Source organism: Falco naumanni, chromosome 7 (genome assembly GCF_017639655.2).
Source record: "Falco naumanni isolate bFalNau1 chromosome 7, bFalNau1.pat, whole genome shotgun sequence".
Taxonomy (NCBI): Eukaryota; Metazoa; Chordata; class Aves; order Falconiformes; family Falconidae; genus Falco; species Falco naumanni.
Window position 1 is genome coordinate 21,796,286 of NC_054060.1, and position 24,193 is coordinate 21,820,478.

The following is a 24,193-nucleotide window of genomic DNA, read 5'->3' on the forward strand; positions in this document are numbered from 1 at the left end:
TACTGTAATTTTTTTTTTTTTTTCAGCTATTAAAATATAGTATGTATTATGACAATTTCATGAGGATTCCTCGGTTTGGGGCTTTTTGGGTTGTGGGTGTCTTTGGGGTTTTTTTGGGGGGTTGGTTGGTTTTGGTTTTTTAAAGAATATAGTGGTATAAAGGGTCAAATTCTACCCTCAGTTATGCAATGTGTAGATTCTGACAGTGGCTTCATAAGTGCACATGAAAGCACATTCAGGCCCTAGAGTCAGCCATAATAATTTAAATGATATTACATACATTGAGATGGGAGTGTATTTCCACTTCATTCAACCTGAAATATTTCCCAATCGGTGGTAAATGTACATTACTTGAAGATGAAGAGTATTACATAGTGCTTGAATAAAAGGAAATTAAAAAGGTCTCAGTTTATAACAATAATTGCATTAGATCTGAAACAAACTAACTGCAGTGGGCCACCTATTCTCAACACAGTTTTGACTCTTTTTAGCTCATAATGAATTATGAGTATGACTTTTGACTGCTGTATTAAGCCTGTAAAGAAGCAACAGTCATAAGAAAGGAAGGATTCTTCCTGCATTAACAAGTATACAGGCCTGCACCTCTTCGGTAAAATCCTGTTCAGCTTCGCTGGGTTGACAGCCACGCTCAGCAATTTGAAAATTATGCCATTTAAATATACAAGGATCCAATACTCAACCTCACAACAATTAATGTTTTAAACCTTGGCTAGAAGGAAAAAGTAAGTAGAGAGAGATCATTTGGTCTCAATTTGCCTTTGCCCTAGAATTAAGTGGGGGAAGTACGCCCTAAATAAACTTACTCCCTTCTAATTTTTACCTCTGTAAACCATGCTAGTGAGATGGATTCCTTTCCCACTCCTAGCTTTAAGCACCCTTGGTGTCGATATGTGAATCTGCTGTAGTCTAATACACTGGGCTTGCTGTACAGAATTTTTATGGTTTAGAGGAGTGAAATGGGTACGCTCAGGGTGATTCCCTGACTTGATCTGGGCATCAGTCTTCAGAAAAGTTTCTCTCCTATATTACCCCCTAAAAATGCCCACCTCTTCTTTAGACAACAAGGAGCATTTTGAAGAACTTAGATATACATATCTACTGTGCACACATCTATGTACTGTTAGATGAAATCTATGTGAGATGACTGCTCCATGTTCTGTAATGCGAATGAGTAAGAGCTATCAATATTGCATACCTGAAGACAAGTAGGATTAGAACACCCTACAGCAGCTATCACTGTGGAAAGTGAAACACAATAACACTTCTTATCAATCTTGGAGACCTGCCCCTTCCCTTCTAATGCTTTTCAGACAATTAAGAAAGGGAAACCAGATGAAAACAGGTAACACAGACCTTAGTCGCCTGTTTGCAAAGAAAATGGCTGGAGCTTCACGGCCCCTACAAAATAACTGAGGATCAGAACAGCTGCAAAGTTAAGACTTTGTGAGCAAACTAGGTAATCATCTTCCACCACAGCGCTTTAAGTTCTTGGACTTATGACACAAAATAATGCAGTTGAGAGTCAGCATGTATATTATTACACCATGCCTTAAAGTAACTATTATCAATGTTAAATACTTGAAGCAATCTCAAAACCTGCAGAGTACATTTACTCACTCCTCTGGTTTCCAGGCATCAGAAGCCTCTCAGAACAGGTTTCTCCCATCTTCTGCTCTTTCCCAGTCTGTATTACACATTTTCTTAATGTGCCCATTAATCAGCCATCACAGACAATATTTTCATACTCCTTTCCTCGGCCCAAGCAGCAGCTTCCACTTGCTCTTCAGGATTTATGCTTCCAGGGGCAAGATCTACTCAGGATACCGCTGGGATTTTTCCACATTTCTGCCAGAACTCTTTAGTGTCATTGACACACACATAACCTCCACATCAGGATCAAGGGAAAATCTGATGTAGGCATCAGAATATACCCTCTCTTACTTGTCAGATCTAAATTGAAGAGCACTAATCACTCTTGGAGAGTAACTCTTTATACTTCAGGTCAGAAACTGGCAGCCTGATCTGCCATGGAAGGTACAAGTTCCTCAGGATTCTGTGCATTAGCCTGTCTGGGGAAGAAACAGCCTACAATCAACTTTTTTTTTTTTTTTTTAAAGTTATAGCTCTTACTGTATCATTTAAAACAAGTGAATAAATAATGGCCAAAGCACTTCCCCTCCAAAAATTCCTTTTATGTACAATGCCACAGTTTTGATTGTGTAGTATATCAACAACAACAGCAGCAACGCTGTTCTTTCCGCAACTAGATTTAGGAATATTGTTCTATTTGCCTTTAGGAGCCCACAAATTTGATTCTACTTGTTTGGTAAGACTGTTATTTGCATTGCATGACTATTTCATACCACACTGTACATATCCAGCATCACTGAGTCAAAAGCAAACAAAAAACCTGGCACTCCTTTCACTTTTTTACAAACTCTAAATAAATTGATTTAAAAGTAAACGGTTATGTAGGGAACACTCTGAGAGCCATTTAAACCTCTGCATATGTTTATTGCCACTTCCAGTGAGCCAAGGGCATACATGTAGACTACACCTGCAGGGCTCCGTGGTCTGCTCTCAGCTAACCTAAGCAATTAAGTTGCAGACTATTTAAAAAAAAAGTTCCTCTCCCTCAGGCTGAGTCTTATAAAGAGAAGAAAACCAAAATAAAACCATTAGTAATCAGCTTCATGGGGGAAGAAAAAAAAAAAAAAAGTTGGTCATGTACCTCTGAAAGCACAGCTGGGCCTGCAGCTCCCATTGCCACAGTACTAGCTGTCACAGGGTCTCTTTTCCCAGCAAATCTAGATCTGCCTCTTCAATATTCAGAATTGGTAGAGACTACTGCCAGCCCATAATCTTAGTTTATTTTCAGCAATCAGCTAAAGTTACTTGTCAAATCTGTACACAAAAGTGTCTTCAAAGAGACTGAAGCTTAATTTTGTCTAGCCAGAAGGAAGGTTGTTAGGACAGCATGAGCAAAGCTAAATTTCATTAAGCTATCACAAAGTTTACTCACCATGAAAAACACTTGGCTATAAATAAGAAATAAGATATATAAGGGATAAATAAGTGAGATATACCTACAGGCAAGAGACTGAGAAGGCTGGAGCACAAGCAGCACAGAGGAGAAAAAGCAAGATAGTAAAACTGAGTTACTCCAACGCAAGGCACAAGTGAAACACAGCTTATTAATTCGCAGTGGAGGGAGACCTCAATCCCGTTACACTTTCAACAGACAAAGCATGCAAGTCAGTAAAATAATAATCTACTGGAACATTATTTTTATTAGTTTGATTGTCAGTACTTATCTTACTAAGACAAAAATCAACACGTCCTCTAACTCTTTCCCAGCTGTTTATCTTTCAGAAGCAGTACTTCAGTGCATCAATTTAGCAATTTATGAGCATACCTGCATCTGCTCTGGTTGTTCACCACATCAATTTTCTGAAACAAAATAATCTCCTTGTTTCCATTAATTGGTCATTACAACATGTTGATCCCAGCAGTTCATCATTTGTTATAATTTTGTCAATTTTTTAAAAAAAAAATCAAATCAGCCTGGGAGATGATCTCTGCTAATGGGACGCCACATCCCCTGAATTTGCTGTTATCTAAAACCTTCCTTTGCTATTTTAGAATCACTTGATAAAGCTTCTTGTTAAATGCTTTGAATGAAACCTTCACAAATCCAGGATGTTTTACTGGCTGGTTAATTACACCATAATTCTAGCTTGGCACCTCCATTTTCCTAACTGGCACTCAATCTCAAATTTAGAAAAAACATACTGATCCCATTTATAAAAAAGCTTATATTCAAAGGGGTGAGAGTTTCAGAATCACACAGACCCAGAAAGGAAGAAGAATTTCCACAACTGTTCACTGAAAGCAAATACAGTACATGTGTCACTATCAATTACGCACATATTATTTTTTTTCTCTGAAGATCCACCTTTCCTCTAGGAATATAAATATTTTACTTAAATTTTAATAACCAGCAGCTCCTACCATCTTCATGTTGGAAAGAGAGATCTTTAGAAACCTGTGTAGCTTGTAAATGAAAGCTTAAACAAGCTGCTAGTTTAAATAAATGTAAGAGCATTTTTAGAAATAATTCTTATGTTAGAAAAATGACTCCCATGCCCACTTGGGTGTGATAAATGCTGAGAGTAAAACCTCTTCTGCTCCCTTCCACCATACAGAAAAGAATGAAAGAAATCAATGTTGTTTCACTGCAGATTTAACACATAATATCTTGGTAACACTTGCATTATCAAGATTCAAAGAGAAAGAAGAGCAGAAGCTTCCCTGGTCTCTTGGGAAGTGGTACAATCTACTTCAAAAGGACAACACGTATATATTGAGGAGGTAAGGAAACAGAATTTCAAGAGATATTTGTACTCCTAAAATGGGAATTAAATCCAGGATTCAGTGAAGATGCAAAATTTAAGGAGTCAACAGAAACCTAAACCAGTTTTTAATAGCTGAATTAAAAAGGGCTTTCAATATACCTGACAACATCGTGATGAATCAAGTAGCTGAAAATCAATTGACATAACAGTGATGGGAATTAACAGAGAGACACTACTTCATTAGAAGGATTTGAGTGACGCCACAGTGCAAGGTCTTCATACCATGATAAATTTTTTATTGTTGTTATTTGGGCTGGTTTCTGGAAGAAAAGCTCTAATTCAAACCTACGGCTGCATTTGATCTGTGTTTGAAATGTGTGGTGCACCATTTGCAGTGCAATACTCGGTTGTGTTAATTGCTGTTTTGGGGTTTTGATACAAGAAAAGTCCATGGCCTACTGCTGGCTGGGATTGCAGCTCTTCTCCAGCTTACAAAGGGTACCAACCTCCTGTCCTCTCAAGGCAGACAGCTGGCATTATCGCCATGCCAAATCTGTGTATCTAAGCTAAGTTCAGAACCAGGAAAGAAGCGGCAGAAACCTGCACAGTTTTGTTTTCATATTTTTACCAGTTTTCTGATACTCCGAGGGGAGACTTCTAGCTTGGATCTCCCAGAAGAATCTCAGTATTAGGTCTCTGACAGGGAATTCATCTGCACTAATTGCTGCAAGCAAATCTGCCCCTTTTTTGTTAGAGGATACATTCTCCCTTCTCACCAAACACGTACAGGTGGTGTTGCATCCAGAATAGACCATTCCAAATGTACTGCTAATATGTTTGTCAGACTTCCCCAAAAAACAAGTAGATCCATAAAAGGCCAATCATTTCTTCTTTGGCTCTCTCTTCCCTGTGCTAGCATGTTTCTGAATTTTACTAGTTACTTCTTTTGTCAGATCACCGTAACTGGTTGTAGTCAAACTCCTTTTTACGGTGATCTGTCAAAGCCAGGTTTCTCCAGTGCTCCTTGAGCATGTGAACCAAAAAAGCAGGTGTCAGGCTTGTTTCCCTGGCTAAAACCAATGGCTACCTCCCCTTTGCTGGAAAATTTCACTGTAATACAGCTTCAGACATTAACTACCAACCAGCCAGCCTTACCAATGTTAACAATTACCTGCCTCAGCGAGACAGTGTTTCTAATAAAAAGCTGACAGGATGACTAACAATATTTTGGGTATCTCCAGTTCCTGAAAGTGCCTTTGGATAAAACTTGCTCTTAATCCTTCTTTCCAACACAACCGTGTATTAGCAACCTAAAGTTACATAACATACTGTATTTCAATTCTTCTCACATCCCGGATCTGAAACTCCAGTTCACATTAAACAGCCTTTGATGGTTGATATCATCAACCTACATGGAGTGAACACTTGCATTTTAAGCTCAGAACCTGCAGCACTGTTTGATGCGGCCATCAAACCAGCGCCCTCCCAGCACCCTTTCGTCCCCTAGCGCTACTGAGCCACGACATACTCACCCCTGCTGATACCTGCTCCTGGCTAGGATGTGTCAAGCAGTGTCACACAGGGACTGCTGTCACCTCACATGTACTACAGCTGACCTGGGCGAAAGGGGTGTGGAAGCAAAATAGGTGGTTTTCCCTGTGTCCAAAGGAGAAGGTCATTTTGGAGAAAGGAAGTTTTAAAGCCTGGTCATTCCTTTCAATGTCTAAGCACAGATTTGATCAGGTAGACTAAACTACATGAAACACCACTACCAAGGAATTCAAACAGTTTGCACTGGTTGCTTTTATGCTCTCCTGATATCTCAACGGCCACAGTAAGAACTCTTACCTGAGACAACAAACTGATTAACTTCTGACAGTAAAAAATACACAGTATGAATGATTTGGAACCCTATGCCACTTGACCATAGTAGCAGTGTGGACACCTGTATACAGATGAACAAGTGTGATATTCAAGAAACCACATCACAACTACACTACATCCAGTTTCACCATGTGAAGTTTTAAACAAATTTAAACGAACAGACACCTTCCCATTTGGAAAATTTATGAGCAAATTTCACCAGTGATAGAAAACAAATTTATAACCACATCTGTGTCCTTAAGGAAAATGTGAAAAGACTACTTATTATGGCAGTGCTTTGAATAATGTGTTTTTATGTTGTATTAGAAACCTCTCCACAGTGCTAGAAGCCTACCTGGTTCTGCAGAACTGAATGATTGCCATATTACTATTACCTGCACATTAAAAAGACAAATTACAAATAAAAGTGTAACCTCTAGAAGGAGGCGAGTAGACTACTTAGTCCTTATTAAAGGCTGCTGGAAGTCATGCAGAACAGCTTCATGATATGATTTAAATCTAAAGTATGTTTTAAATTTAAATTACCTTATTTAAAGGTATTAAAAAATTCAAATGTCTTAATGTTAAGATAGCTTAATTATTCCCTAAATCTTTTTGGTTTATGTCTATAGCTTTTTTCTCAATAATGTCCAGCAGTTACAGGCCTCTCTGCTTAAAACAAAATATATTAGAAAAGTATGAAAAAGCAATGCAAGTCAAAAGCAATGTGTTTACAGAGAAAACATTAAATTGGAAAACGCTAATGTAGAAATACTTTTCTGGAGAAATATCACATAGATATGTCAGCATTACACAAAAAACTTCAGCTGCTAACATATATACTTAAATGTGGTTGCAACAGTGCATGAGATGGACTAAAACCAAGTTTCTCTGTGCTGGTCTGGCCAAGATATGCTGAAAAAATGCTTACAACAGATCAGAATGTATACCAAAAGAAAGAATACTGCTTCCTCTTCTGCCCCCACCCCTATTTAGCTATTTCTTATAAAGTTTTAATATGTAACATACTGCAAAATCTTTTTGTAGAGCACCACAGACCTGTAGCATGCAGGTAGCAGGGAGAGCTGGAGTCTTTCATATAAATCAAACCATGCAACTCCACTGACCAGTAGTGGTATAGTTGTCACTTGATAAGGGCTAACCAGAGAGAGATCACTACAGCCTCCCAAAGATGGTGAAGCGCTGCCTGTACAGCACAGCCTCTGCGAGTACAGCTATGCCAAAACTGTTGCCCTTGTCCCCAGCACTCACTGTCTCCAGCATGACAAGCTATAGCTTGACAGAGGAAAAATTTTAAGGAAAAAAGAGTAAAATGCTGGTGTTGCTACACTCTTCCCTCAAACACATGATAAACTGATAAATGCTCCCTTCTGCTGGCGTAGCTGCATCCACACCAGCAGTTCAGCCCGCAGTATCGCAGTATCAGTGACAGAGTGTGAATTTTGCATTTCCTGTGCCAGCCAACCACCCAGGTATCCCAGGGACACGGCTGCACGGAGCCAGCCTTACAAAAGGACACCTAGAGCAGATGCTGGAGAAGAAGGAGGAAAACTGTTCAGGCACAGCTACTGCTTCCTCCTCCAACACTGACAGAGGGAAAAATGCCAGATTTCTGCCTACCCCTTCCTTGTGTAGGAAGTTAACACCTAAAAAGTCAAGCCTTGAAGCAACTTCCATGCCACTTCAGTGGCCTGGTGCTGCTCACTTACTCCTCAGGCAGGGAATTAACAGGTCAACTCTCCTGCATGTCCTGCTGCCTTCTGTCCTCGCGATTTGAAGCTCACTGCCTCTCTGCCTAAACCTCCATGCAGTATGGTCCGCAAGCACTTCCATGACTTCTCAACCTGATCGTGATCTGAAGAGGCCCCAGGGGGCAACACTACTGATGTACCAACACACAATCTTGTTTCTGATTTCCATGTAGGGAAATGAAAGCTACAGAAACACAAACAGAGTCCAGAAGTACAGTGCTCGCTCTGACATCATACCATTACTCTGACCCCTCCCAAATACATATTATAATAACATGTGATGTCTTAATTAAGCTATTGCTCATACACAGTGAGATAGTCTTTTTGTCTTATGCACATGTCATATCTGCAATAATTTCATTATAGCTTTAGACTTTTTACATTACAAATACCATAAATGTAGAAGAGTAGTTACCATACAAATTGTCTTGGAACATTATGACAGTAAGATTACAGTAAGTGGTTAGAAATAACATACCATTGTAACTAAAATATGCTCGACCTGTAAGGGAGGAGGGACTGATAAACAAGACAGGAATTCATGAGACAGAGTAACATGAATCCAGGATTTAATATGTACCTCTGCAAAGTCACCACTTGACTACTTTCTAAAGCAATTTCTCTTACAAACAAAAAAATAGCTGGTAGTAGTCTCTAAAACGACATTTAGTGCCTTTCAGAACAGCCCAAAATCTCTCCCAAGACTATCTACCAGGAAATAAATGTAGTCCTTCAGTCACTGACAAGGTTTTGAAGAAGGAACTGCGCAGCTGCCTAAGAAGTTAATTTCAGAAAACAACAACAAAAGATATCTTAGTGGAAACTACCAATCCCAAACTCTTCCCCTTGATTTAAGGCACCAGGGAAAACAATACAAACCTTTTCAAGGGAAGCTTGGAACTTATCTCACCATTTATGTTACAAAATGCATTTGCTTCATAAAGCCTCCTCACAGCACCCCACCATTATATCACAACTTTTTTTTTTTTTTTTTTAATATTTGCACTGTTCCTGGACCATAAAAACAGGCTTTCATTTTAATCTCCTTAACACACTGTGGGAAAGGGCTTCTAATTTCACAGCACTGAGATAAGACAAATAATTCATATAACACATTAGCACAACATCTATGGCGAAAGCATTTAGTCAGAGCTCATTGGAAACAATAGGGTGCTGAAGCAGATCCATGAGATGCAACTGTCTTGAGACCACACCATGCACTAAAATATATTTCATCACATTCTATAGTAAAGACAAGATCACAGAATATTAATATATGAATTGTTCAGAGGCAGTAAGGCAGTGAATTCCCCTCCCCTCAGTAGATACTGTAGCTTCCCCCACTACTCCAGTCCTTTTCTAAATGCTTTATTTTTTCAGGCTGTTCTCTAAATCAGTCTTTTTTTTTTTTTTTTTTTTTTTTTGTGCCCTTTCATTACACTTCTTCCTTAAGTGCTACATCTTTCTTTTACCGTTCATTACCCAAAACTACCCTGCTCCCCCTTTGGCTTCATTACTTCCTTTCTGGGTTTGTTTTTACATTTTCTATTGCTGCCTTTCCAGAGCCGAGTTTGCTTCCAGTGTGCATTCTGCTTGTGCAGAGAAAAGCAGTGCAACAAAATATTTTCAGTATATTGGCACAAGTCCCCATCTCACCACTTGTGATCATTTGCTCTCAAATCCCTGAAGACTTTCTGCTTTGAACCTCTGCTGTGGAAAAGCAAAGAAAGGATGCATGGAAGAAATTCAGAGGAGACTTGCCAATTGCAGAGATCTGCGACAAGCCATTTCTACAGTCTCCGAACAGGGCTGAAAACAACAGGAAGGTGGACTTGGGAATGCCAGTCAGCCATCTCAGCACATGGCTGGAGCAGAGAAGCCCAATGCCAGGACTAAATGCAGCCTGCTTAATGGAAGCTTGTGGCTGTCTGTAAACCTAGCTGCTCTGTTGATCCCAGCTTCATCCAGAATCTTTTGTCCTTGTTCCCTCTAAGGTGAACGTTGTATGGGGGCGCATTCTTTGGAGAACTGAAACCAAGTGTTTTAGTGACGGAACCCCTTGAGCCTGTTTCTAAGAGATACAAGCACTTCTGTGGAAAGTAAATTACTTGCTAGAATTTTGGAAGGATTTTGCTTCCCTTTAAAATAAAAAAAAAAATATATCTTTCCTTGTTCTTTTGCATAGCCTTGGATATTACACTGCTAGTCACACTAGGGCATCTCAGGGACACTGCTGACCCGGCATAGCAATTTCAGTGGAATATTATTCTAGTCAAAAAAATAAGCAACTGCAACTTCTCATGAACTAGAACCAGGAATCTCTAAAAAGAGGCAAAGTGCTATAGTTTAATTTACCCAGAAAACAAAAAAGGGAAGATAATTCAGTTATGGTCAAACCTTGTTAGAAGCAGCCAAGACAACATAAAAGGATTTTGCCAACTAGCCAAAATCTAGAGAGATAAATACCAATAAGCCAGGTCACAAGAGCCAGCTTTCTAGATTTTCTGCATGTAAGTTCCTACAATTTGTTCCCTTTTCCCTCCCTTCTTCTCTCCATCAGGAAATGAAAAAGACTTCTTGATTGTTATGTGAATAAAGCTAGGATTTCAGCAATTACAAAATAAAATTAATCTTAGCAAACGCATTCCATATACAGTGACAGTCAAGTGCAACTCAGGTTCTGTACATGGAAGAAATTATTGCTCATCTCCCAACAGCTGTTCTTAAGTAATGATACAGATTCTTCTCCAGCAACAGAACCACAGTATGATCCTGCAAGAAAAATTATAGTAGTGTAACAATATATCTCCCAAAGTGACTACAACCACTCAACCAGCCCTACCTACCCTGAAAACAACCGTTAATTCACCTTTTTTCCAAAGCCATTTTCATTGGTATTAAGTTTCATCTTTTTTCTTAAACAATTTCACAGTGCAGTTCTTCATCACTAGCAGTCCTCCCTTGATCTTCACTAAACCTACCCCCCTAGCTCTGTACAGTGAAGTAGTATCACTGAAATCAGAAGAATCATTCATGACACTTAGTATTAAACACACATATAAACTGTCACAGGACCAAGCCTTGTACCAGTAGAGCAGAACTCTTCAATAGCCAAGGGTAGCTTTCACGCCGCTAATGTATGACAGGCCTTAATCTCATCTCTTGCAGATTCATGTTCATGAAAATCAAATTACTTCAGTTTTTAAAAACACACCTGATTTTAGCAGAAAATAATACACCATTACAAATGTCAAGAGCATTGAACGGTAATGAAATCTGTAGAAATTACTTACCAGCTTGTTTTTTAAAGACTCTCAAAGTGTAAAGACTGGCTGGCCATTGACAGATGGGCAGAAATGCTTAGGGACTGAAAGCACAGCACCAATACACATTGCTTCATCCATTACTCCTCCAAGCACCAGCCCTGGAAACAGTTGCTTTTCTGCTTTTGCTAACAGACTTACTTTTACATTTATTATCTCAGAAATACTATGACTCAACGTCAGATGTTAACAGTTCAGAGTATATTTCATTAGAATTTTTAAAAGGCCTCTCTGTAACAACTCAGGCAGTAAAGGACCCTTCCTAACTTCTATAGTGACAACACAAATGACTAACAAAACTTCTCTTGAAGATTACACAAATGAAGTATGACGCAGAGAAAGAAGAGGGTTTTGAAATGCCCTAGTTTCCTTTAAGATTGGTTTCATTTTATTTTATTTTTTAATATACATAGGATTTAGAAGACGCTTTATGCTGACAGTTTTTGACTTCAAGTAAAGTATTAACAAAAGCTGTATTTTAGCCTGTCTTATCAAATTTCAAGACTTCTTTCAAAGGAATTGTTTAAACCTTACCTTTCCGCCCTTAGTTAACAGATATAATGCAGCACAGCCCTCTAACTGATTTACATTTGGTACAGACTTCGGCAAAGTCATCTATCAGTTCATAAAAAAGACATTTTTTCCCACCTCCACCGTTGAAGACAAACTATGAGGGGAAATCCTACTTTAAAGTATTCTCACACTTCCATGACAGGAAGAAAATAAAACCTATCATCTGTATTTCACAAGCCTTGGCTTTATCCTTGACTGTATCTAACAGACCTTGCTTCAGTGCCAAAATAGTCAAGTCAAGCTCTACTAATACATTATTTAAGTCTTGGTGTCTATAGTTTTGCATATATATGTATTTCAAAAGTGTATGGCATACACTTCTACATAACTATGGAAAAAGTTCCTCTCTCATGTGTGAGGAGCTGGCAATGCTATTAGATGCATACCTGATAGCACTTATGCCAAATGGTCTACACCGCTGGGTTTGGGGGATTTTTTTCCTTTTTTTTTTTTTTTTTTTTTAATTCTTTCAGCCATCATTTCAAAACCAGCTGCAGACTTCTTGGCCATATATTCACCATTCTTCACGCAAACAGCCTCTTTGGACAGCATGCTCTTTCTAAGGATTTTTATGCAAGCAATAAAATAAAAGTGTGAGGGGCTCTGCTCAACCTCTTTGTAGGACGAGTTCAGGAGTTTTAATTTCCATTGCTTCTGTATATTAAACACTTTCAATCCATTTAAACAGTTGCAGAACTAAAGCACACAGACATATTGTCGATTAATGCTGTAAATATCCCATGGTCTATACAAAATGAAACATTTAAAAAGAACAGCAGCACCACAGTTTTTCACTCCGTGATCACTAGACCTGCCTCATTAATCTCATGTACCCATGTGAGGTAAATACATAGTACAACTACAAACCAAAAATCAATAAAACCTTTAAAAAGGTTTAATTTGATTCTACAAGGGAGGTTATCATAATCCGACTCTGCTTTCTTACATTCTGCTAGCAATTTCTCTCAGCTCAGTTTCAACAGCTAACTTTCTTCTCCATCTCGCTATCTATCATGCTGTTATAATGCCAGCTCAAATGCTGTTTGTAACAGCACAGCAATTTCTCAGAAGTTGCCAGCTTCATAGTGTGTTCCTTTAGAAGTGCATGGAAATTATTAGATTAAATTACAAATGAAAGACTCCACAGTTGGTCATGACTACTGGAACATTTATGTACATTCAGTTGATCATGAATTTTAACTTTTATTCCTTTGCATCTTTTATGGGTCTTCTGTTTATATTCTGTTTTGCCAGATTATATGGGAAGTGCAATTGAAGACAACTTGAAAAGAGCTATACATTTTCCCCATACTCCCCAATAGCCTCAAAAGAAAAGACTGTGACACCCACCTCCTCCATTCCCTACTGGCTTAGTGCCAACAGATGCCCTACAACCATTTTTAAAACCTCTGCTAATATGAGCACATCTCATACACGGCAGTGCAACTCACGATTTAAAAAACACAGCTGTACAGGAATCTGCTCTACAAAGCAAGACCTACAACCACCCAGTTGCTCCCCCCTGGTTTGCAAGATTTCACATACCAGCATGGGACCAAACAATTAATACATCTAAAATTACCTGAAGAAAACATTGATCATACCGCAACTGGTGATCACAATAGGGTAAGCAGCAGGATCTTCGATTATCTCACTGCTGGGGGTATCATTTTCAGGAAGGTATTTCAAACCAATTTCTTGACCATACACTGCCACTGAAAATATCTAGTAATTTTCTTAAGGAATAGAGCTGTTTGACCCAATTCCGATGCAGATAATTATATTATCTGTACCTAAAATCCCTCTGAGTGTTTCAATCAGGTATGGTATTCTTCACTTTCTGTTCTGATCTGCTTAGCATGGCTGAGCGCCATTAAACAGCTGTCAGATTCCACACAAGAAGTGGCTGGATTTCAGTAATAAGCAAAATGGTTCCTGATAGTGTTTAAAACACCTGGGGATCCTTCCAAATGAACAGTGCAATGAGGCTAAACTATAAGATTAAACTGCTGTAAAATAAGCCCCACAATTTCTTCATAAAAGTACACGCCCTAATACATTTAGTCTCTGAAAAGCTCAGCTGTTGCCAAGAATGAAACATACCTCGATGAAGCTTCAGATATGAGCATGAAGAATAATTCACAAACTTTACGTTCAAGAAAATTAGAAAATTCACTCCTCGCGACATACAGCCCAAGCTATTCTCCTGTTTCTATCAGCACAGACCATCTACAACAGATATGGTCAAGTGCTAAAGCATGAGTCAGAGGACAGAGATCAGCATGCACGTTCAGCTATCACAGAACACAATGCCAGCCTCTTCATTTGCAGTCCAAGGAGATTTTATAACCAACATTTAAAGAAGAAAGCAAACTAACTGATCATGAAGACAGTTAGGTAGGAGTGAGAGGAGGCTTTCAAACCATCAGAACAGCAAGGCTGTAGAAGAGCCTCCTACCAGAACACTGGGGCCAAAAATCCTAACAACCCTTAAAAGTTTGATCCGTTTATGAGATTAATTGTGTATCATGGATCTAGTGATGGCAGAGGATTTAGACTCTGCTCTGCAGTGCCCTCCTATACATATATACAAGAATCTGTGCTGGTAAGGAGGTGTGAATTGTCTGCCAGCTGTGGATATATATAATCTTAATACCAGGGGTCCTCAAACTTTTTAAACAGGGGGCCGACACACAGATGAAGTGGCAGGCAGTCGTCTGCGGCTGCTTGGTTTCCCCCCACCCAACCTGCGGGGGGGGGGGGGGGGGGGGGGCGGGGCGGCGGATTCTGTAAATACCTGGGGGGCGGAGATTGAGGACCCTGGGGGGCCGTATGCGGCCCGCGGGCTGTAGTTTGAGGACTCCTGCTTAATACCAACAGCTTGGTAAAAAACATTTCCAGAAGAGATTTTCAGGGCTACAAATACTGTCTCAGCAATAGGTGGAACACAAGATACTTGAAAAAAGAAATGAGAGGAAGAGAAAACAAGACAGCAGAAATCTGCCCATGAAATGTGGAACCTTCCATACATCCAAAAGTTTCTCTGACACCTTACCTGTAGGAACTTCCTCTTCTACCAAAGCCATGGAAGTTCAGAAAACTACAGAATGTCCATAGGGAGCTCAGGTCCAGGTGTAAGTTTACCGTGACAGAGAAAAAAATCAGCTCCACTTGAGAAGCTGCCACTGCATCTCCATCACAACATCAAGCCCCCAGGAACTGAGATGGCAGGAACTCTTTGATGGTACAGGTACCTGTATCTAAAAGGTTTAGGGTGGACAGACAGCTGAGGAGGTGAAACTGCCATGCAGTACAGGAATGGAAGGCCCTAAGCCAAGTGTATTGCTCCATTTTGACAGCTCCCTGTAAACTGCCTGGTTCTGGTATTCCCCTTTCCCCTTCCCCTGCCTCCCACAGCGGTACTGCTGCCCCCAGCTGCAGCCCCCCTGCTTCATGTTAAGAAGCACAGAGCCTGTAAACAAGCCTTACCCTACGCAGGACCCAGAATTGCCAGTGCATTTAGATATAACCCCCAATTTCAATTTTATTTATTTTTTTTACACTTGCTCCTACAACTGTGTGTCACTGAAAACATGCTCTTAAAAATATTTAAGTAGAGAATAGATCATTTGTTCATAAATTAATTTCACGAGTGATACAGATATCACAGTAATTTAGAACTAGGTTGGGGTTTTTTTCCCCTCTTTTTTTTCACTGGGATGCTCTCATATTAAATCCACTGACATAAATCACTGACGTTCCAGATCTCTCCCAGCACACATTTTTGTAGCTTAAAAAACAAATACCAGAACGGGTAAGGGGGAGAGAAAAAAAAAAAAAAAAATCAGACAACTTCCCAAAGCTGAATTTGCCCTTTCTATTCAAATGCAGTCCTATACCCAAAACTGAAATTGTCACACAGCCCATTAATCTCCATTACAAAACATGTTCTTTATTTAATAAAATTACAGCATTTGGTTGAATGATAACAGTATTTACATACTGGTTTATGAGCTCCTGAGATGTTTCTCAAGCAAATAAAATAAGAGAATAGGTTACGGTTTACTGAAATAAAAGAAGTGCATTGTTCCTAAGAGAACAACATACTGCTGCTATTATTGCTCCTATGCTACAAACATTTAAAACAATGTTGTCCTTTAAAGGATTCATAGCACATATCATTTACCAAAATAGGACTAAATCAGTGGTGCATACAGAATAGCCCTCAATTATGACAAAGGCAATCCAAAGAATCTACAGAAAACATCCAAATTTACAAAATTCCAAGTCCTCCTGAAAATAACACAGAAAATTTTGTACCACAACTATGCTCTGTGGAATAGTCTAAATCCAGAAATAGAAAAAATCTAGCGATAAAGAATTTTTTTGGAAAGAAAAGAACACTACAAACCTACTGATGTCACTATTTATGATGTCACATCCGTATTTGTGGAACATCACCCAAATTGAAACAAAACACAAAAAGCAAGCCCCCTCCCAATCTACCCGTAGAGAAAAGATCAGGCTGAATAGATGACATGGTAATAAATTCCAAAGGCATTCTGGAAAATAGCAGATACTCTCAGTACTTCAACAGCAAGAAAACAAAAACAAGTACCTACATAGCTGCAGCTTTCTATTATTAAATACAAAGCATCATAAAAATACCTACACACAGCATCTTCCAATGGCGTAGGGGCTGCCTTTAAATTTTTTTTGCCAAGACATTCTTTCGATTGACTTATCACTGAAGCATCAGTTCCAAAAAAACTGAGCAATTTTTTTATCAGATTAAAAAGCTTTTTTAATATACTTTTCATTTCTAATGAGACAATAGTTCTCTATTAAAATACAGTTTGTACATTTATGACTATTTCTAAGGGGAGTAGTAGAACATTAAGCCTTAGACTGCAGCATGGGGGAACTCCATGGATGTCAAAGCCTGTAAAGTGAAATGAATGGCATTTAACAGCCACAGTCCAGGGCCAGAGCTGGTGAGTGAAGCATTCCGTCTACTAACCATGGCAAACCACAAACCCTTGTTGCAGAACACACACAGACTGAAATTCAACCTGCTGGACAGTGAATGCTCTTAGGAAAATCTTAAAAATTAGTGTCAGCAGTAAAAATATCGAGGGAAAAACTGGGGTGTGTGGGGGTGTGTGGGGGTGGTGTTGTCCATTTCCTGCTTTTTGCATGTAAGGTGTCAATTTTCTAATGATCAGTTTTGATATCAGACCACAGGTAACTTTCCAAAACATGCAGGTATGCATGCATGCTCCAATATACTAAATAAGACAGGTAAAAATTCTCCATTTGAAAGCTGCTTTTGTTAAGTCCTGAATTTATGTTTTCAGTTAAGTGTTCTACAGAGCAACACAAACAACATAATCTTAGCAAAATAAAAATCAAGTTATGTAAGGATCTGGTGCTCCAAACATGTTTGTATATTAAGGAATAGGGCATTTTAAAATGCTAGCATTATAATAACTGGAGCCTCACTTGAAGATTTATTCCACAGCAAACTTTCCCCACTTCTTCATCAACAGCCCTTTCTTCATTTTTGTTTTCTTCATTCCCTACGTAAACTGGTTATTATAAACTGTGAAGTACTGAAGCAACTTTGCAGCAGGTGCAGCTATGAAAATAAAGGATATGAAGCATATTTCTAGTGTTTTGAAAGGTTTGCTACTTAAAACAATAAGAATTTTTACAGTTAGAGGGGTGTGTGCACACGTACATAGCCCTAAGTATCTATGTATCTGTATCACCCCTCTGCATAGACTGAACGAGAGTCCAGGTCTGCCAGCTTACAACGCGCTGCAGAATCACGACCCAAACAGGTAAATTCTCGAACCCAATATACCACTGACCATATGAGCTTACAAGGTAACTGTTTTAAAAATAATTTCACCTATACTGGTCACCCATTAAGGTCACTCTGTTGCCGTAAGAAATAAAGGACCATATGAAGACAAAAAAAAAAAAAAAAAAAAAAAAAAAAAAGAGCAAGAAGTCAAATTCTATTTCAATAGCTCTAAAAAAATAGAAAAGAAAAAAGAAAATGAAAATAAGCTACAAGTCTACTGGGACACTGAACACCTAATCCATCAAGTCCCGATTTCAAGGAGGCCAAAATGTTAATATCGTCATGTTTTCCTGCACGGTTCTGTATCTTCAGGTTTTAACTACTGGAAAGGCATGATCTGCTGGTGTGTAGTGTGTAGGTCAATTTATTTCCAATACGCTAATTTATGCAACATTAGCACAGAATGCCAGCTCCAGTTCTCTTACTGCTCGCACTCTAGGAGCAGACTTGTATTTTCTGCCAACTCCATTACATCATCCGAAAACCCAAACATTTCTCTTTTTTTCCGGATCCCCGCCACTCTCCCCTCGCCGCCCCCCTCCCCAGCCCGGGGGCGCGCGGCACAGGGCGCCTCCATCCCTGCCCTTGGCGCGCGCGCTCCGCCTGTTACATAACCCAGCACCCGCTGCCGCGCGGCGACCGCCAGTCCGGGCGAGCGGCAGCGCGTGCCTGCGAGCGCCCGACCCCCGCTCCTGCCGGATTGAATCCGGGGGGGGGGGCGGGGGGGACATGTGGGTCAGCGGGTTAGCAGTGCCACAGCCGAAACATTTCGGGACCGCCGAGCGCGCACCCTCACCGCCGGGGCCACCCCCCCAGCTCCTTTCGCATCCATACAGAAACGGCATCCCAGCGTTACATAACCGATAGGACCCCAAAGTCCATCCCCCGCCCCCCCCCCCCGGTGCCTGCTCCCTGCTGCCGGCCCCGGTGCCCGGCGGCACCATCTGCCCGAGCCGGCGGAGCCCTCGGCCGGGAGGGGGGGGCGGGGGGCGTTGTGTAACACCCGCCAACTACGGCCGCTCCGCCAACGGCCAGAAAACTCCCCGACAAATTAAGGAAATTTTCTCCAGTGTTTCTGATTAACCTCGTTACATAAGGCGCTTGCATTCCAAATCCACTCTCGCAAGCGCTAAATATACCCCGCGCAGCGCAGCGCACCGCTGCCTGCCTGCCTCGGCCCGGCCCGGCCCGGCCCGCCGCCGCCCGCTCGCAAATCGCCTCTAATTAAACGTTGCGGCGTGTGTCAGCTCGATGGCTTTTACTGTACGCGGATTCCCTGAGTGGGAAGCTGCCTGGGAAGGGGGGGTGTGGCCAAAAGGGGAAAAATACTGTAAAACACAAGCCAACACATGATCAGCCATATTCCAACCTACAACCAAAAACCCCTCCGTCCGAGGAGCGCCGCTCTCCCCGCCGCCGCGGCCGGGCATCGCCGCCCCGGGCCCGGCCGCCGCGGGGGGCTGGCTCCCGCCGGGCACGGACTTTTCTCCGCCCGTCATTTCTTCCAACAGCCGTGTATATTATTACATAGCGTTATTTAATTAATTTTTACCCATCACCGAGTGATTTTACCGAGCGAAGCCTCTCTAGCGCGCTCCCCCTCTAGTCGGAGCAACGCTTCATAAATTATTTACATGTAATTAAAGCGGCAGCCTCCTCCCTCTCGCACGTCTCGGCAAACTCCGGAGGTGTTTGAAGCCGGCGCCCCTCACCGCTCCTGCGGCGGGAGCAGCGGCGAGAGCGCCCTGCCCGCTGCGCTGCGCCGCGCTCCGCCAGCGCTCAGCCCTCACGCCGCCGGAGCTCGCCGCCCGCCCGGCCCGGGCACTGCCGAGCTGCCGCCAAACTTCGGCCGCGCCGAGCACCTTCCGCGCTGTCCCGCCCGGCGGAGGGACGCGACCTGCGGCGGCAGCGGGCGCGGCGGCCAGCGGCGGGGAAGGGGGCTCGGTGGCTGGTTTGCGGCGTTTCGCTCGGGGGCCGAGGGGGAGCGAGGGAGAATCCACGGGGGCAGAGAGCCCCCTCTGCAAAGTTGCGCACCTTTAAGAAACAACGGCAGCTACGAGATCATCCGCTCCGCGAGGAAATAATTTTTAAGACACACTTAAATGAATTAAGTGAAAACAGCGCGCAAGAGAGTGAGTAAGACACCCGCAGACCGCAAATCTCCTGTTTAATCACGGATCCCCCATTCACAACAAGCCACAGCACACCAGTTGAGAAACTGTCAAAAGGAGACAGACGAGGGGGAGAAAAAAAAAGGGGGGGGGGGGGAGGAAGGACACTGCAGCTTTAAAAGTTTGTTCCCTCGAATCCAAATACTCCCGCTGTTGCTTTATATATTTATAAAATTATGTAATTTCGGGGGCACAGTACCCATCCGGATGCCACAGGCAATAAACGAGAGATAGGCAAGCGCCCAGCACCGCTCGATATTTTCAATGCATTCGTCCCTCCTCCTGCAGCAATTAAAAGAAGCTATAAAAGTTTGCAAGGTTTTGCAGGGGGTAGAAGCGTGGCTTGTTTGCGTGCGCGGCTTCAACAAGCACAAACGATAAACCAGGGGATTAAATTGCTGCATTTCCCCCTTCTCTCTTACCCCCCTCTTCCTATTCCCACCCACCCCCCGATCCCACTCCCCCGGCCCCCTCCCCCTTCCCCAAGTCTCCCTACCTCTGCTGCTGCTGCTGGAGTAGCTCTGCCTGCGGACGGGAGCCGGCGCATCGCTTTTCCGGGCAGGCTCCAGGTTCACCGGGGTGTCCCTGGCGCCGGCGGCCGCCTCGGAGACGCTGCTGCCCGGCTCACTGGCTGCTGGATCGGGGGCTGCCGGAGCGGACTCCATGTTTTTCCCAATGTAGATCGCTTGGAGATGGCGAGCTCCTACACTCCCTCTATCTTCTGTTTCCAGCGCAACTCTATGGTAGGGAAGCAGAAGGGAGAGAGCGAGCGTGATCCAGATGGGATGTGAGCTTGCCTGGCTGTGACCACAAGCAGCGCTAGCGAGAGCTGCACACCCCCCCGCCCCCGCACCCCCCGCGCTCCGCCGCCCGCCGCGCACCCCGCGCCCGCACCGCCGCCCTCCGGCGCGGCCCCGGGGCGCCGGACGGCGGCGGGCCCGGGCGGCGTGCGGGGCGCCCCCCCGCCGCGCAGCGCAGGGGCCGGGCCGAGACCGGGGCCGGAGGGGGCTGCGGACAGGCCGGCCTCCCGCCCGGGTGCGCGCCACGGCCCGGCGCTTTGGGGGCCGCGCAGCAAGGTCGGGGGCCCGCAGGCGCCCTGTCGCCGGGTCCCGGCCGCCGGGAAGCGCGGCCGAGCGCGCTGCCTTCCCCCCGCGACGCCGCCGGCTGAGGCGGCACCGGGAGATGCCAGCCGTATCGCGCGTCTCCAGACCCGCATGTCTAGCAGCCGCGCAGCCAGAGACGGCAACCTTGCAGACAATACCTCTCGCAGGGAAGTATGCTTTGACACAGGACAAAAGGTGACTAGCAAGGTGCCGGAACCCCTCCGGCTCTGCTCCGAGCTCTGCCAGCGCTCTGGCGCTGTTCGTGGTCTCGGTAGCGGTCAGCTCCTTGGCCATTACCCGATTTTAAAATAAAGTAACAGCTGCCACGACCAGTGTGCTGAGGAACACATCCCTCTTGTATAACAGAGGCCATGTTACATGCAGCCCTGCTGCCTCCTGCACAGAAGCTGCTAAAGCTGGCTGCTCTGGCTGGAAGCGTGGCCTCAGTAGACCAGATCACGGTGTTTGTACTGATCGCAGCACAAGCTTTTTCCAAACGGCACTGGAAAGCAGTTGGTATGCCACTTTCTGCCAGCCGGGATGCTGCTATGGCTGTGGACACTGCTGGGGCCAGCACCTGATGAAACTCGCAGGTAAACCTTGGACAAATCCACACTCCGCTGTCTAATCACCACTAACTGTACTGCTCCACCACAAACGGTGGCTGCTCACAACCAGCTGTGAAACGTACCATGAGTCCTGTGTGCCCAGGAGCTTGTCCACAAACTGGATTATGTCTTGCGCTGCTGACAGTCCCCTTAGCAGGAGGGTAGAGTCTTGGGTCAGTCAATTTGGAGGTCCTGAAGTTACAACTATCCGTGTCTGAAAAAGGCCACGAGAGTTCTGATTATTTCTTGGCTGCCTACATCTGAGAGGAACAGGCAGAGACTGGAGAAGACAGGGTAGCACTAAGAAGGATTCTGCATTTATTTTCAGAGCCCAAATAAATTTGAGGAAGTCAGAGCTGGACTTGCAGACCTTGCCCACTGAGTACACCAGTGCCTCTTCTCGACGATTGCGCGTTCGGTGGCAGCAGCCCTGGAAGCCCTGGGGTGTGGACATGAAAGGCCATCCTGTTTCTCACCGGTGACATGTGAAACCACCTCAAGCCTGACAGAAGCTGTTCCTAGACAGCAGGCTTGGAAGGGTGGTGAGGGAAAGTGGGAGAGGGAGGCAGGAGCACAGTTTGCTCCCAGTGCCTTATCTTGAGGCTGGGGGGAACATCCCATTACTGCACGGTACTGCATGCCAGCACAGACAGGTTCACAATCTTTTGGCGTGGTCTCGCCGGAATCTGCAGAGGGCAACAAGGTGGTCCTTGCCCAATGCGAGTTTGGTGGATTAAAGCTGCAATATCCTGCAAACTCTCTCCCTTTACTTTTCACTAATTGGCAGCCTCCAAATAGAAGCGAGAATTATGTGAGCTGTGGAAACTGAACTGCCTGTTATCCTGAGAGAAAGCTTATCCCTCCCTCTTCAGATCAGGGTTTAAGCAGGCTGACCAGGCAATGTGTGTTGGGAAACTTGCCCGGCTAATAAAAAAGGACTTCATTCCTCAAAGCTGCCAAACCACTGCCTTTCACCAGCACTGGGAACAATTGGACTACTTGCCACAGTAAGGATTATTCACGTGAGTGTTTTGCAGGACTGTATTTAGTATTGCAGATACTTCAGATTATCAGTGTGGGGTGTTTGTTGTTGTGGTTTTTTTTTTTTCTCTTCTCCTTTTATCTGTTAAAGGCTGCTGAGATTTAGCATACCTACCATAGCTATACAATTGTCATTTGGTGTATATTTCCCCCCATTTTCTAAAACTAAACAATTTATTTTCTTAGAAGAGAAAGAAGGGAAAGAAACACTGAAGGCTACAATAGGACAACATACAGTAGAACTTTGGTTTCCAGAAGAAATTAGGGGGGGATTTACTCTTCTGTGATTTCCCAAGTGCCTAGAACATCTGATGCAATGGAGAAAAATTAATTTTATGTTGTTAAACAACATCTCTCTCATAAGTCACCAGCAATGAGAGCCAGCTAATGCAGGACAGACTTGTAGCATGTTTGTAGAGGCAACAACCTAAGAGTTTTTGTAGCACCTACATAAGGGAAGATATAAAGGAGCTTCACTTTTCTGCAGAAAGAAAGGGTGGTCAAAAAAACTGAAAGCACCATGAGAAAAAAAAAAAACAAAACCAGGGTAACAGTGCACTTGAGCTTTATGTAGCGGAGTAAAACCAACATGACTTCTGTCAAGCTCCCTCTATGAATCTGCTCTGCTGAGACATTTCCCAGGCACAGAAAAAGTCTTCCTCGTTCTTTGGTCTTTATTTCCAGCTTCCAACCCATACCAAAATGGTTCATTAACTTTGATCACTTAGCTTGTTTAAACAAGTGAGATGGCATTCACAGCAGACAGGTATGCTGAGAAACTTGAGGAGATATGTTTGGTTAGATTAAAAAGGGCTTTAGAATTTGCTGTAGACATTACCTGGAACGGATCCCACCAAAAGTAACAGTAATGGAAAAAAAAAGGTAAAAAGGTAAGAGTATCACCAAACATTTCCAGTTGATTTTGTTGATTTCATGTAGATACAAATAATAATAATATTCTTTTAAATTTTAATTGGAAAAAAATTATCAACAAATCTGTGATTCTGGAGTAGACAAGATATTGAGGATCATATGGACACTTTTTCAGAGCACCAACACAGCGACAGAATAAGTGGCAGAAAAGCTATAATGCACACAACCGTCAATGACAGAAAGCACACTCTCATGAGGGACAGGCACAAGCTACACAGAACACATACACACACACACAAGAAAATCACAGTTCACAAGGGAACAGTACACCACCACATTGCTGTAGGGTTCATGGTCCGTTAATATGTAAGCGTTTTTTGAATTTGAGGTAGTCCGTAATGGTCTTCTATATACACAACTAATACAGCTGTTGAAATACCCCACTTTAAAAAGAATGCCAAAGTACGTTCCTGACCCAGAAAGTATATAGAATCACAGAGTATCTCGAGTTGGAAGGGACCCATAGGGATCATTAAGTCCAACTCCCTGCTTCTTGCAGGACTACCTAGAACTAAATCATGTGACTAAAAGCATCATCCAGGCTCTCTTATACAATAGCCC

At 42.9% G+C, this 24,193-nt stretch overlaps 1 protein-coding gene across 2 annotated transcripts in view; it reads right to left on the reverse strand.

Annotated features, from left to right (window-relative positions):
* Positions 1-20,720, reverse strand: part of RORA (RAR related orphan receptor A) — a 384,509-nt gene extending 363,789 nt beyond the window's left edge. The window contains exon 1 of one of the 2 annotated variants that reach the window (XM_040600296.1): positions 20,444-20,720. In XM_040600296.1, the coding sequence (XP_040456230.1) occupies positions 20,444-20,612 (169 nt within the window). In that variant the 5' untranslated portion in view covers positions 20,613-20,720. The remainder of the gene's footprint in view (positions 1-20,443) is intronic. The other variant, XM_040600297.1, reaches the window with a different exon arrangement.
* Between the last annotated feature and the right edge of the window lie 3,473 nt (positions 20,721-24,193).